Source organism: Cricetulus griseus, chromosome 6 (genome assembly GCF_003668045.3).
Source record: "Cricetulus griseus strain 17A/GY chromosome 6, alternate assembly CriGri-PICRH-1.0, whole genome shotgun sequence".
In the NCBI taxonomy this organism is placed as follows: domain Eukaryota; kingdom Metazoa; phylum Chordata; class Mammalia; order Rodentia; family Cricetidae; genus Cricetulus; species Cricetulus griseus.
This window is the reverse complement of record NC_048599.1, coordinates 85,834,667-85,850,019: the sequence shown is the minus strand read 5'-3', so window position 1 is coordinate 85,850,019 and position 15,353 is coordinate 85,834,667. Positions and strand designations below refer to the sequence as shown.

Sequence of the window (15,353 nt, the reverse complement as noted above, 5' to 3'; positions counted from 1 at the left end):
GAAGTGTGAGGGGAGTCCCACAGGGTCAGGGAAATACGGGTTATTTTTATTTTTGGAAGTGCTAGGGACCAAACTCGTAGCCTTATACATGCTGGCAAGCATTTTGCCAAGTTATACAATTGAAATTGGGATTCTGACAGTAACAAAGAACAGATCTAAGTATTTATTCTTTCCTTTTCTAGCATTTAACTTCTGTTATGGTGCCATTACACAAAATATCAGATACATAATTGATTTCTGTTAAAATTAATATTTCCTTGACCCTGTCGAAGAAAATAAGATTTAGCCAGACAATCTTGTTCTCTGTAGCCATCTGACAGTGTTATTTCAGGGAAGGAAGGCAAAGGAGGCACATTATCTATTACTCAGCATATTCGGGGTGTTGTCCTGGCTTAAGCCCCTTTGTCCTTTAAACTTTTTACTTGGGTACAGCCAAGTTCTTTGTCATCCACAGACTTCATAGTCTTGAAATGTCAGTGTGGGAGATGTTATCAGTTATCAGTATTCTTTGCTGCTCTTGCAGTAATCTCCTTGTGGAACTCTTTGAGAACTTGCAGCTGGTTAGGCCTGATGGAGATGTGTGTCCGGATTTTGGCGATAGCTTCTATAGCTTCCTCTGGGCTCCAGTTGTGCACCTGAAGTACAAGGTGAGAAAATGAGCAACATAGGAAGGGGCAAGCATAACAGTGCCCTTGGCCTAGGTGCAGGTGCTGAAGGACTCCCAGAATTAATTTTTAAGAAGTCTTGGGCTGGCTCTCCACCAAAGTTTGGTCCCAGGAATTGACATGGTAAAATGAGAACTCCTGTATGTTGCCCTCCAACCTCCTCATAAGTGCCATGGTATAGGCATGCCCACACACACTTGCACATATAAATAAAATACATAATATGTACTAATTTTTTTCAAGTAATAATTTTTTTTCAAGTAAATAAGAACTCCATTTTAGAGGGCTTTGAAAATCATGCTCCAGCCAGGCAGTGGTGACGCATGCCTTTAATCTCAGCACTTGGCAGGCAGAGGAAGGTGGATCTTTGTGAGTTCGAGGCCAGCCTGGTCTACAGAACCAGTTCCAGGACAGGCTCCAAAGCTACAGAGAAACCCTGTCTCGAAACCCACCCCCTTCCCCTGAAGAAAAGAAAATCATGCTCCAGCTAGGCTGAGAGGTGCAGGCCTACAAGCCCAGTTACTCAGGAGGTTAAGGCAAGTAGTTAAAGTGCTTTCATGGATGATGCTTCAAAGCTTGTCTGAGTTATAGTTCTAAGTCAGCCCAGGTGACTGACTAAAACCATGTTTTAGTAAAAAGAGTGCTAGGGATATAGCTCAATGATAAGAGTGTTTGGTTAATATGCTTAAGTCACCTGGGTTCAATGCCCAGGAATAAAAAAAGGTTCCTTTGCCAGGTGTGGTATACTGGAGATCACATGACCATAGGACTGAGTGTGAGGCCAGCCAGGGTAAGAGCAGATACCTTGTCAAGAACAAAAGGACATCTTCCATGGCAGCACTTTAACTACTTCAGTCAATCAATCCTACAACCCTATTCATTCTTACTCTGCCAAATTGGGGGGGGGGGAGCGGGAATTGAACCCATGAAGCTGAGACCCCAGATTTCCTAGGTCTACTCTGTCCTTTTTGAGCTGGGATTTTAATAAGAATTTCTAAAAGTAGGCCGGGGTGTAGCTCAGTGGTGAAGTGCCTGCCAAGTCTGAGTGAAAAACTGGATTCAAGCCCCAGGACCATGTACACTGGGTGCCTTGATACACATCTGTGACTGGGAGGTAAGGCAGGAGGGCCAGAAGTTCAAGGTCATCCTCACTGACATAGTTGACTTTGAGGCCAGCCTATGAGAGTCTGACATAAGACACAAAAATTAATTTCTAAAAGCATATGATAGATGCTTTTCTGAAATTCATCACCATAGCTAGAAAAATTAGTAGTTTTTAAATTTAGGAAGGTTACCTTTGTGGTTTTTTTTTTTTGTTTTGTTTGGGTTTTTTGAGACAGGGTTTCTTTGTGTAACAGCCCTATTTGTCCTGGAACTAACTATGTAGACTAAGCTGACCTCAAACTCATAGAGATCCACCTGCTTCTGCCTCCTGAGTGCTGGGATTAAAGGCGTTCATCACTACCACCCGGCCACCTTTGTGTTTTAAGGATGCACACTGATCTAGAACTCAACAGGATTAAAGCAGTTCTAGCCTTCTGGATCAGTTCTCATCTGGACCCAAGTACCTCCTGAGATTATTTCCAGCAGGTTTTTGTTCTTTATGGTCTTCTTTGAGACAGTCTCACTATATATTGCCTGGTTGACCTGGAACTCATGCTACATAGAGCAGTGTGGCCTTAAGACTTGCAGAGATCCTCTGCCTCCAATAACAGGTGTGCATAGCCCTACCCAGCTTCCAGAAGAATTTAACTTATAATGAAAGCTATGATTATAATGAAAAGTGTAGGTTAAATAACATATAGTCCATATTAACAGGGCTAAGCTGATTATGGTATTTCCTTAAACTACCCACTTGACTGGAAACACTATGCAAGAACCAGCAAAGATGAGTCAAGCTATAAAAGGAAAGACAGCAGGGAATGATAAAGGGACTATAAAGCATTTGCTTATAAATATTTTAAAGCATTCTGCTTGCCAATCAATAATTCTTTTTTCCCCACCAGTATCAGGGAATAAAGTTAGGACTTCACACATGCTGGGCAAGCACTCTACCACTGAGCAATATCCCCAGTTGTGCACATACTAAGTATTGAACAACAAAAACTAATATTCAGAGCTTTACTCTGAAATGCCAGAGTGAGAAGTGATCAGCACTAGTGTCTGTAACACTAAGCTTTCAGACCTGCTGTTTTGGGCCTTGAACTCACAATATAGCCCTGTGGCTGAGGATGTCATTCAACTTCATCCTCCTGCCTTCATCTCCCAAGCGTTGGGAATTCAGATGTGAGTTACCACACTTAGTCTTATGCAGTGCTGGGAATCAAACCCAGGGCCTCATGCACACTAGAGGAGCACTCTACCAACTGAGCTAGTCCCCTGCCATGCCATTTAAAGCAAGTGTTTGGGCCAGATATGGTGGTGCATGCCTGAAATCCCAGCAATCAGGAGGCAGAGGCTGGAGGATTGCTGCAAGCCTCATTTACACAGGCACCAGTCTAGTCTCCATAGTGAATTCCCAGCCAGTCAGGGCTCATAACCAGACACTATCTCATACGACCTCAAACAAAAAGTAACTTTCCAGTCTTCTGCTGGGTTGAAGACTCTAAAAACACATTTTTTTTTAGACCTGCTGTAGGTAAACACTTTGACATACCTTCTCATTTAAGTTTCCTGTCACATTTAAGCAAAAGAGACAACATCAGAGAGGAGAATCCATGTTTGTAAGGGCAGAACCAGAAGCTGGCCTGAGCACAAGGCTTCAGTGTTTGGCACCATGCTGTATTATCTTCTGTCAGGCTGGAAATGGACAATGGTTCTCTCCAGGAAGGCCTGCCAGGAAAGCATGCTACTGGACTTTTGGAAATCTATATGGAGGCTAATCCGGAGATACTTCTCCTACCTGAATCAGATATGCTGCCACCATTGTGGCACTTCTGGATCGCCCAGCCTTACAATGCACGTAGACACACTGGCCCATTGACTGGTACTTGAGAGCAAACTGGACTCCTCTGTGGAGGTTGGCCAAGGTGGGGACCCCAGTCATGTCAACTGTGCTGAGCCGTAGCTGCTCAACTCCTGCTTGCTTCCATTCCTAGAACCGTGTCCACCAGCATAAAAAGGAAAATCAAAGAATCTGAGGTAATGGTTTGAAGAGGGGGTCCCCCAGCAAGCAAGTTCCAGGGTTTATTAGAAGGTAACTTTCTTAAAACAGAAATACCAATGAAAACAAAACAACACAGAAATGCCTTGAAAATAGCCCACATTTGGCTGGCAGTAGTGGCACAGCCTTTAATATCAGCACTCAGGAGGCAGAGGCAGGCAGATGAGTTTGAGGCCAGCCTGGTTTACAGATTAAGTTCCAGGACAGACAGAGAAACCCAGTCTCGAAAAACCAAAAAGAAAAGAAGAAGAAGAAGAAAAAAAAAAAGGTTCAGCCAGGCCAGGCATTAGTGGTGCAAGCCTTTAATCCTAGCACTCAGGAGGCAGAGGCAGGTGGATCCCTGTGAGTTCAAGGCCAGCCTGGTCTACAAAGAGAGTGCCAGGATAGGCTCGAAAGCTACACTGAGAAACCCTGTCTTGGGGGGAAAAAAAAAAAGGTTCAAATATTCTCTAGATGCTTCAATCTTTTGTTACAAAATATTAGCTCCATAAAATTCAGCTGTGGGTCTGGAGAGAAAGCACAGTGGCTAGGAGCACTTACTAGTATCTTGCCCAGGAACTGAATTCAGTTTCCAGTATCTACCCACACAGACATGTAATAAAAGAATCTTTGGTAGGGTGTAGTGGCAAACACTAATTCCAGCACTTGGGAGGCCAAGGTTCGAGGACATCTATGAATCTGAGTCTGCATAAAAAGAGTTCCAGACCAGCTAGAGCTGCATAGTGAGAATTTCTCAAAAACAACAACAACAAGCAAACATCAGAACAACAAAAATCAATGTTAAAAAACTCAGCTGCAGCTGGGCATTGGTGGCACACGACTTTAATCCCAGCACTCGGGAGGCAGAGGCAGGCGGATCTCTGTGAGTTCGAGACCAGCCTGGTCTACAAGAGCTAATTCCAGGACAGCCTCCAAAGCCACAGAGAAACCCTGTCTAGAAAAACCAAAAAAAAAAAAAAAAAAAAAAGACAGTGCCAAACCAGGCCCCCTGAACATGGGTGACAATTAAGAGGCCTGGGCAGTCTAGCAGTGGGGCCTCTAGCAGTGGAACCAGTATTTATTCCTAGTGGACGAATGGACTTTGGGAGTCCATTCCCCATGGAGAGATACTCTCTCATCTTAGAACCACAGGGGAGGGCCTAGACCCTGCCCCAAATGATGTGACAGACTTTGAAGATCCCCCATGAAAGGCCTCACTCTCTCTGAGGAGTGGATGGGGGTTGGTAGAGGGTATGGGAGGATGGGAGGGAGAGGGAACTGGAATTGATATGTAAAATAAGATTGTTTTTAATTTAAATTAAAAAAACAGCAAATGACAGTGCCTCACAATGAGAGACCAAGCTTTGTCTGTGTAGCTTCAGTCACCCCTCGATTTATACAACTGACCACATTATGTCCTTAGACTAACAAAAACAACTGACCACATTAGTGAATATTAACTCTGAGACCTTGTGACAGTACTTGGGGAAATTCAAGGAAGAGTGACATACTCTTTTGTTCCCCTTTTTTCTTTTTTCAGAAAGGGCCTCATATAGCCTTGGTTAGTCTTGAACTCATATCTTGCTTCTGCCTCTGGTGCTGGGATTATAGGTCCTGCACCACTACCACACCTGGTTTTTATTCTGAACTGGGCTTCCTATATACTAGGCAAGCATTTTATCAACTGAAACAAATCCCCAGCCTGCTCTGCAGTGCAGTTTTTCTTTCTTTTCTTTTTCAAGACAGGGTTTCTTTGCATAGCCCTGGCTGTCCTGTAACTCACTATGTAGACCATAATGGTTTCGAACTCAGGTATTCACCTGACTTGGCACCCCAAACGCTGGGATTAAAGGTGCGCCACTATGCCCAATCCTGGAAGGGGTGTGCTTTTCTTTTTTCTTTTTTCCTCTCTTTTTGGTTTTTCGAGACAGGGTTTCTCTGTGGCTTTGGAGGCTGTCCTGGAACTCACTCTTGTAGACCAGGCTGGCCTCGAAATCACATAGATCCACCTGCCTCTACCTCCCGAGTGTTGGGATTAAAGGCATGCGCCACCAACGCCCAGTGGGGGTGTGCTTTTCTTATCTGTGTGACTTTGCTTTTAGATGTAACCTCATGTAGCCCAGGTTGCCCTCAAGTTTTTGATACTCCCAGCCGCACACACAGAGTGCTAATATTACAGGTATGAGCCACATCCCCTCTTTTTTTTTTTTTTTTTTTTTTTGGTTTTTCGAGACAGGGTTTCTCTGTGTAGCTTTGGAGCCTATCCTGGAACTCAGAGATCCGCCTGCCTGTGCCTCCCGAGTGCTGGGATTAAAGGCGTGGGCCACCAACGCCTGGCCCCCTCCTTATATTTATTTTTTCTGTTTTTTCGAGACAGGGTTTCTCGGTGTAGCCCTGGATGCCCAGGAACTCTGTAGACCAGGCTGGCCTCAAACTCAGAGATCCTCTTGCCTCAGCCTCCAGAGGGTTTCAGCTAAGCCACACCCCCTCTTAAAAGGAGGTGCTTTTCTTAGAGTTGGCCTTCATCTCCAAAGCTAACTAACACATTGCCAATTGGTGCTCAAATAAGTGTTGAATGAGAATGAATAAAAATCGACAAGGCATGTAAGTCACAATTTTAGTTACCAAAATCACAAATACAAGACGGGTGTATTAGCACATGCCTATAATCTCAGTACTTGGAAAGTGGAGGGAACCTAATCAGATCAAGTTAATTATTGACTTTAGACCCTGTCTCAAAAATAAACAACAAATGCAAAGTAACATATACGTTTACAATTTTGTGCATAAAGCACTGCACCCCTGGTCCCGATTTTGAAGGGCTTGCTTGTGCCCTGTCTGGTGCAGAACTCCATGTTGGCCTGGAACTTCCAGCAATCCTTTCTCTTGCCTGTGCTAGCTGGAATTCCAGCAGTGAGCCACCCAACTGGATTAGCTCACTCTCTTTTTCAAACAGTGCCCAAGGCACTTTTGAACTCAGGGACTCTAAAGATTCTGCCTCAGCCACCTGAGTCGCCAGAGCTCCAGGCTCGCAGACTTCCTTCTGGCTTATCAACTTTTCACCTGCAGCCATTTACCTTGACGGGCATACTCAGGGCACGAGAAGGCAACTAGGTCTCTGACACTTGTCCGGGAGAGACAGGCACCCGGCAGCGTCTCTCACAGGCCCGAATACTGGCCCAGGCTGGCGGGCCCTCGGTCCTCACCTTCGCGGTGTTGCACAGGAATCTTGTCTCGTACTCTTCGTTCATGGTGATCACCCCGCGCACATTCTCGTCCAGTACCAGCTGCCGAAGCAAAGAGAGGGCTCAGCGAGGGCCGTGGGGCGCCCACCGAGGCCCGGGGCCCGCTCCCGGCCGGGCCCGGCAGCCTCTCTCACCCGGCGCGTCATGCTCCGCAGCGGCAGCGCGCCCAGCAGCACGGTGGAGTCGATGCGGTGGTACCAGTCGCGGTGCGCCCAGCCTCTCACACTGCCGCGGAACACGGTGTAGAGCAGCGTCGGGTAGAAGAGCACCCGGGCCAGGCCGGCCTCCAGCCACGCGGACGCCGCCATCCCGCCCCACCCCGCCAGGCGCAGCGGCGAGCCGCCGGCCCCCGGGCTCGCGGCCAGCCACCGCGAGAAGGACGCGGAAGGCGAGAGCTGCGGACTGTTCGGCCCCTCCCGACTCTCGGAAGCTGGGTCCCCGCGGTCCCCGCCGGGCCTCTGGGCTCCCGGGACTGGCACCATGCCTCCGAAAGAGAGGCGCCGCGGCGGAGGCTGGAGGGCTGGGGGGCGGGGGGAGGGCGCTGGAACGGCAACGAGAAACGAAACTGTGACCCTGCCTAGGGAGGAGGGCCCTCTCTCCAACCCCTGACCTGGGGCGTGACCCCGGGTGCATCCATCACCTGGGAGAAGGATGAGCCGAGAGGCTCCTCTAAACCCAGGGAGGCCCTGGAGGATCCAGCACTGGGGTGAGCGGGAGTGGACAGAGAACCTGCGTGATGGCCTACAATCCAGTCTTTCCATTTCTTTCTTCTGTTTTGAGACCATGTCACACTATATAGCCCTAAATACCTCGTACTGGCTATGTAGACCAGGCTGGCCCAAAACACAACAAAGAGACACTCCCGCCCCTGCCTTCCAAGTGCTGGGATTAATGGCATAGCCACCACTCTTGCAATCTGCCTGCTTCTTAACATTAAGTCCTACTCCCTAATCCCAAACCCGCCCTGACCAAGTTAGAATATACATAGTATGAAAAGTATATATTAATAGTAAGAAAAGTAATTTTCTTCATAGCACTGTTGTTTTTATTTTTTCTCTATTATATGCCTTTCACTAGAAGAGAAATATTACAGTCTATCATAGTGACACATGCTTTTTTTTATAATTTAACTTTATTTTATGTGCAGTGGTATGATGGTGTGAGATCCCCTGGAACTGTAGATACAGACAGTTTCAAGCTGCCATGTGGGTGCTGGGAATTGAACCCAGGTCTCTGGAAGAGCAGCTAAGGCTCTTAACCGCTAAGCCATCTCTCCAGTCCCGTGACACATGCTTTTAATCCTAGCACTTGGGTGGCAGAGACAGGTGGACCTCTGTGGGAGTTCAAGCCTGTCCTGGTCTACATAGTGAGTTACAGGACAGCCAGAACTACAGAGTAAAACCCTGTCTTGAAAAAACCCACACACAAAAAGAAAAAATATATAACTCTAACAAGCCAGGCACGTACATGCCTATAGTCCCAGATACTCAGGAAGCTGAGGCAAGAGGATCCCTTGAGTTCAAAACAATCAGCCATGGAGCCACAAAGATGGACTCAGTGGTTAGAGCTTGCTGCTCTTCCAGAGGATCTGGGTTTGAGTCCCAGTACTTATATGGTGGCTCTCAACTCCAGTTCCAGGGGACCCAAGGCTCTCTTCTGGCCTCCACGGGCAGTAGGCTCACAAGTTACCCATGTGTATAAAATGAAAATAATAAATAAATAAATCCAGTCTGCACAACATAGTGAGACTTACTCCCTTGAAAAGAGAATACCCACTTTTTTCTATTATTTCTTTTCATTTTATATGCATTGCTATTTTTGCCTGCTTGTGTGTCTATGTGAAGGTGTTGGAACTCCCAGAGCTGCAATTACAGACAGTTGTGAGCTGTCATGTGGATGATGGGAATTGAACCCAGGTCCTCTGGAAGAGCAGTCAGTACTCTTAACCACTGAGCCATCTCTCCAGCTTGCCTCTGGGCTTTTTAACCTTTCTTTATATTATATATCTTTCTTTACTTCTTACTCTGTGGCTGGGTGTGTGGCTGGGTGACTGGCCCCTGGTGGTCTCCTCTCTCTCTCTTGTTCTCTAGTCTAGATTTCTTCTCCTAGTTATTCTCTCTGCCTGCCAGCTGTGCCTATCCTTTCTCCTGCCTAGCTATTGGTCATTCAGCTCTTTATTAGACCAATCAGATGTTTTAGACAGACAAAGTAACACAGCTTTACAGAGTTAAACAAATACAACATAAAAGAATGCAGCATGGGGGCCTGGAGAGATGGCTCAGAAGTGAAGAACACTGACTGCTCTTCCAGAGGTCCTGAGTTCAATTCCCAGCAACCACATGGTGGCTCACAACCATCCCTTATGAGATTTGGTACCCTCTTCTGGTGTGCAGATATACATGGAAACAGAATGTTGGATACATAATAAATAAATAAAATCTTTTAAAAAAAACCTCTTAAAAAAAAAAAGAATGCAGCATGGGACTGGAGAGATGGCTCAGCAGTTGAGAACATTGGATACTCTTCCAGAGGACCTGGGTTCAATTCCCAGTACAGCTCACAACTCTCTGTAACTCCTGTTCCAGGGCATCCAACACCCTCACAGAGACATACATGCAGGCAAAACAGCAATGCACATAAAACACAAATAATAAGTTACTTTTAAAAAATTAAAAGAATGCAGTTAGGCAGTGGTGGTGCACCCCAGCACAGGAAGCAGAGACAGGCAGATCTCTGTGAGTTCAAGGCCTGCCTGGTCTACAGAGCAAGTTCCAAACATGCAGGCAAAACAGCAATGCACATAAAATAAAAATGAATAATTTTTAAAAGCCCAGAGGCAAAATATAGGAGAAGAGAAACTGGTGGTTAATTTAAGAAAAGCTGTCCAGCCAGGCGTTGGTGGCACACACCTTTAATCCCAGCACTCAGGAGGCAGAGGCAGAGGCAGGAGGATTTCTGTGAGTTCCAGGCCAGCCTGGTCTCCAGAGTGAGTGCCAGGATAGGCTCTAAAGCTATACAGAGAAACCCTGTCTCGAAAAAACAAAAACAAACAAAAAACAAAAACAAAAAAAAAAGAAAGAACGAAAGAAAAGAAAAGCTGTACAGAAACAAGTCAAGCTAAGATTGGGCATTCATAAGGAAGAATAAGTCTCTGTGTATTGATTTGGGAGATGGGTGGCAGGCCTGTAAAGAGCAAAGAATAAAACAAACAAAACAACTACCTGTGTGTGCCTGTGGGCGGGTGCACATAAATGGGTGTTTGCATGTGTGTATGCCTGGGCATCACCTGGGTGCAATGCCAAAGCAGGGCATTGGAACCCAAAGGACTAGAGTTACAGCAGTTTTTACCCTCCGTGTGAATGTCTGAAATCAAACTAGGGTCCCCTGTGAGAGTAGCCAGTGCCAGGGCTTTTAACTGCTGAACCATTTCTCAAACCCCAAGAAGATAATTCTTTGTTTGTTTGTTTGTTTTATGTTGTGGGGGGGTTGTTTGTTTGTTTTGCTTTTTTGTGGTTTTTCAAAACTGGGCTTCTTTGTGTAGCCTTGAGTGTCCTGGAACTAGCTCTATAGACCAGTCTGGCCCTGAACTCAGGTCTGCCTGCCTCTGCCCCCTAAGTACTGGATTAAAGATGTGTGCCACCTCCACCCTATGATCATTTTCATAATAAGCTGAAACATGGAATAAACTTAACAGTGAAACTCATAGCAACAATCTAAAGTATACAAATGACATTTTAGTGTCTGTAATTTGGGGAGGAAAGTGACCTGGCCTCATACTCACAGAAGTCTACCTGCTTCTGCCTCCCCAGTGCTGTGACTAAAGGTGTGTGCCACCATGCCCAGCTAGAAGCATATCATTTTTAGATTTTATTCATTTTATGTATATAGGTGTTTTGTCTGCATGTGTATCTGTGTACCACAAGCATGTTTGGTTTCCAAGGAGACCAAAAGAAGGCATTAGACCCCTGGATCTGAAGTTATAGATGATTGTGAACTGCCATATAAGTGCTGGGAACCAAACCTGGGTCCTCTTCAAGAACAACAAGTGCTCTTAACCTCTGAGTCAACCTCTCCAGTCCTCAAATTATTTTGTTTGTTTTTTTGTTTTTGTTTTCATCTGAGAGAGAACCTCAATGTTTTTGATTTTCTGAGACAGGGTTTCTCTGTGTAGCCCTGGTTGTCCTAGAACTCACTCTGTAAATCAGGCTGGCTTCCAACTCAGAGATCTGCCTGCCTCTGCCTCCTGACTGTTGTGTAGGGGAAGCTGTAGCCACGCCTACTTAGGGGCTGGCTACAGATATGCCTGACCACGCCCTCGAAAGCTTTCGAGGGCGTGGTCAGGGGACATAGGTTGACTGCGTTTTCGCTTTCCGTTTCTCTTTTGTGCTTGTGTTCAGACTGCTGCCACGCCGGCTGGCTAGGTCGCTCTGTAAGTAGGGCTTTTCCCTATTAAATACCCTTATATTTCTACCTGACTCCGTATTGGTAATTTCCCACTATACTGCTGGGATGTGCCACTACCACCACCTGCTTATAAAACAAATCCTTTTTTGGTTTTTCAAGACAGGGTTTCTTTGTGTAACTTTGGAGCCTGTCCTGGAACTCACTTTGTAATCCAGGCTGGCCTCGAACTCCTAGAAATCTGCCTGTCTCTGCCTCCCAAGTGCTGGGATTAAAAGGGTGTGCCACCACCACCACCCAGCTAAAACAAATCTTAAAACAAAACAAAACTCAGTATTAGAGACTGGAGAGTTACTGAAGTACTTAAGAGCACTTGTTGGGGTTGGAGAGATGGCTCAGAAGTTAAAAGCACTGACTGCTCTTCCAGAGGTCCTGAGTTCAATTCCCAGCAACCACATGGTGGCTCACAGCCATCTGTAATGTGCCCTCTTCTGGCCTGCAGGCATACATGGAGGCAGAATGTTGTATACATAATAAATAAATAAAATCTTTTTAAAAAAGCACTTGTTGGTTATGCAGAAGTCCTAGGTTCAGTTCCCAGTTCCTAACTGGCAGGTCACAACCATCTGTAACTTTAGTTCCGATTATCTAAGATCCTTCTTGTCTTTGTGTGTACTGCATACATGCAAGCAAAACACCCATGCATATAAAATAAAATAAATCTTAAGACTGGTGGTGGCACACACCCTTAATCCTAACACTCGAGAGGCAGAGGCAGGCGATCTCTGTGAGTTTGAGGTCAACCTGGTCTACAGAGCTAGTTCCAGGACAGCCAGAGCTACTACACAGAAAAACCCTGTCTCGAAAAGTGAAAAATAATAAATTTTAAAAATAATATATAAATCTTTAAAAACTCAGTATTTTAGTCAGGTGGTGGTGGTGCAGGCCTTTAATCCCAGGCAGAGGCAGATGGATCTCTGTGACTTTGAGCCAGCCTTGTCTACAGAGCTAGTTATAGGAAAGCCAAGTGAAACCCTGTCTCAAAAAAACAACAGCAACAACAAAAAACAAAACCCAAAAACTTAGATGGGAATATAATCAGGCTTCAAGTCCAACTTTTGTTTGCAGGACTACAGAGGATAAAGGGATAAATGTCATCATGGGAGAGCAACAGACAAATCCGGAATTTAGGACATCCTTTAGGAACAACTGACCCAGTTTATTCAAGTCCAAAGCATGAAAAGGAAGAGTGGGGAAAGTGATGGTGGTGGGGAAGCTGGGGACATGACTTGGTTGGTGTGGTTGTTAGATTTCTGCTTAAATTATAAGAAAAAGGCACAAGATGAGACATGAGAACAAGAGATACATTAACGATAGTTTATTATATCACAGGAGAGCGAGCGAGAGAGAAATAGAAGAACAGAGCAAGACACAGAGTAAGAGAGAGAGAGAGAGAGAGAGAGAGAGAGAGAGAGAGAATTAATGGCTGACAGCTATGATCAATTGCCAGAGAAAGAAGCAGGAAGTTGGAACTTTTAAAGGGAAGACCGAGCATGCACACTGAGGTTCCACGCATGCACAGAGGGGTCCTAACACAGGTCCATAAGGCGTGACGGGTGGTGATGGCAGAGCAGTACCTGTGCGTGCCCCACCCATCATCAGGGGGCAGGGTCAGCCCGGTGTTCACCCTAACAGTGGTGATTTGAAAGAAAATGACCCTCAAAGGGAGTGGCACTATAGGAGGTGTGTTCTTGTTGGAGGAAGTGTGTCACTGTGGAGTCGGCTTTGAGGTCTCATATATGCCAAAGTCCACCCAGTGTGACAGACCACTTCCTCTAAGTCTACTGTCTGTTGCCTGCATTTCAACAGGTAGCAGCTCCTTCTCCAGCACCATGTCTGCCTGCATGCTGCCATGCTCCTCACCATAATGACAATGGACTAGGCCTCTGAAACTGTAACCCACCACCTCAACTAAATGTTTTTGTTGTACTCAGACTCTGAACTTCCAAAACCACCAAGAGACCAGATCCGATGTAAAAGAAAAGAGTCTTTTTAATTTATGAGTTAACTCCGGTCCTCCATCCATCCAACATGGCGGGTGGAGTAGGAGGGACCCAGAGCAGCAGTGAGACAGAACATATATTGGGGTAGAGCAAGGGGAGTGTCTGGGGGGTCTGCTAGTTGCATAGCAACAGTCTCAGGATTGGTGCACCTCTGGGCTTGGGCAACCTGTCCTGAGCTGATTGATCATCTGCAGCTGCAGAAAGGTTGCCTAGAGGCTATCCCAGGGCAGTTGCTATGCTCTGCATTCCACTATTATCAGTAAAGCACATCCAGAGCCAGCCAGTTAACTTCTGATTGGTTCCTTGCCATGTGAAGGGTTTCTGGCTTCCTAGTGACTATGTTGTGCCCAGATTTTGGAACCCCAAAAGAACCCGCCAACAAAGAGACGACTCACCGAATGCAAGGACAAAGGTTTCTTTATTGACTCGAGGATACAAGGTGCAGCAAGGACCCCATTTGTTTGGGAACAAATGGACTTTCAACTGAGGGGTGTTTTTATAAGGGAAAATTGTAGGGCCGGAAGCCTCAAGATTACAAAACTTCCGTGGTTACACAGGACAGGACAATGATTGTATGCTTCAAGCAGGCTGCAATTAAGCAGGATGCTGCAAAGGAAATGAGTTTGTTAATTGTCTCCTGGGCTGGGGACTTCTACAATTGATAACTATCTGATCCTCTTTGGACCAGAGGAATGTGGACACCATTCTAGGGTGTGATATTTGGTCTAATGGCTTGAGTCCTGTGGACCTTTGTTTAACCTTGTCTGCTGGGCTGCCTTTTGGGAGTTTTCTTTGGAGTCTGGGTTTTAGACTTTTGTTAATTTTCCCCTTTCAATTAGAGCAAGGTCGGGCAAGGTCAGGTGCTCAGCACATGTTGCTGAGTCAGGGGCCTACATCTTGCTGGGTCTTTTCTGCAGCCTGTCATGGCTGCCAAAACAGGGGGCTGGATGAGGGTCTGGGCTCTTTATTTTCTTTATAAGAGTTTTGATGTCTCTGGCCAGTAGTGGTGCACACTTTTAATCCCAGCACTTGGGAGGCAGAGGTAGGTGTGAGTTCAAGGCCTATCTCGAAAGCTACAAAGAGAAACCCTGTCTTGAAAAACAAAAACAAAAACAAAACACAACAAACAAACAAAAAACAAAACAAAAGTTCCAGGACAGCTAGGGCTGTCACACACAGAGACACCCTGTCTTGAAAAACAAACAAAAAAAGAGTTGTCATGGTCACAGCGTCTCTTCACAGCAAATGAAACCCTAAGAGAATTGGTAAAGTGCTTGCCTAGCATGCACTGAGTCCTGTGTTCCATCCTCACCACTGCATAGGGTGGACACAATAGCACACACCTGTAAACGCAGCACTGGGGAGGGTAGAGGCAGGAGGACTGGGAGTTTAAGGTCACCCTCAGTTGCTACATGTCAAGTTAGAAGATGGTATGGGTTATATGAGGTCCTATCTCATACAGCATATAAAAAGAGGTTTTTGTTTTTGTTTTTTCTGAGACAGGGTTTTCCTGTGGCTTTGGAGGCTGTCCTGGAACTAGCTCTTGTAGACTAGGCTGGTCTCGAACTCACAGAGATCTGCCTGCCTCTGCCTCTCGAGTGCTGGGATTAAAGGCATGCGCCACCACTGCCTGGCATAAAAAGAGGGTTTTTTTGTTTTGTTTTTTAGATTTTATTTATTATGTATACAACATTCTGCTTCCGTGTATATCTGCACTCCAGAAGAGGGCAGCAGATCTCATAACGGATGGCTGTGAGCCAACATGTGGTTGCTGGGAATTGAACTCAGGACCTCTGGAAGAGCAGTCGGTGCTCTTAACCTCTGAGCCATCTCTCCA

General features: G+C 45.9%; 1 protein-coding gene across 1 annotated transcript; it reads right to left on the bottom strand.

Annotated features, from left to right (window-relative positions):
* Positions 1-25: 25 nt before the first annotated feature.
* On the bottom strand, positions 26-7,604 carry Ptpmt1 (protein tyrosine phosphatase mitochondrial 1). The gene is made up of 4 exons (XM_027422602.2): positions 7,187-7,604; positions 7,014-7,094; positions 3,568-3,759; positions 26-635 (listed from the first exon to the last, which is right to left on the bottom strand). Exons 1-4 carry the CDS (start codon positions 7,532-7,534, stop codon positions 492-494), a joined length of 765 nt encoding a protein of 254 aa, XP_027278403.1. The 5' UTR covers positions 7,535-7,604; the 3' UTR covers positions 26-491.
* Positions 7,605-15,353: the final 7,749 nt, after the last annotated feature.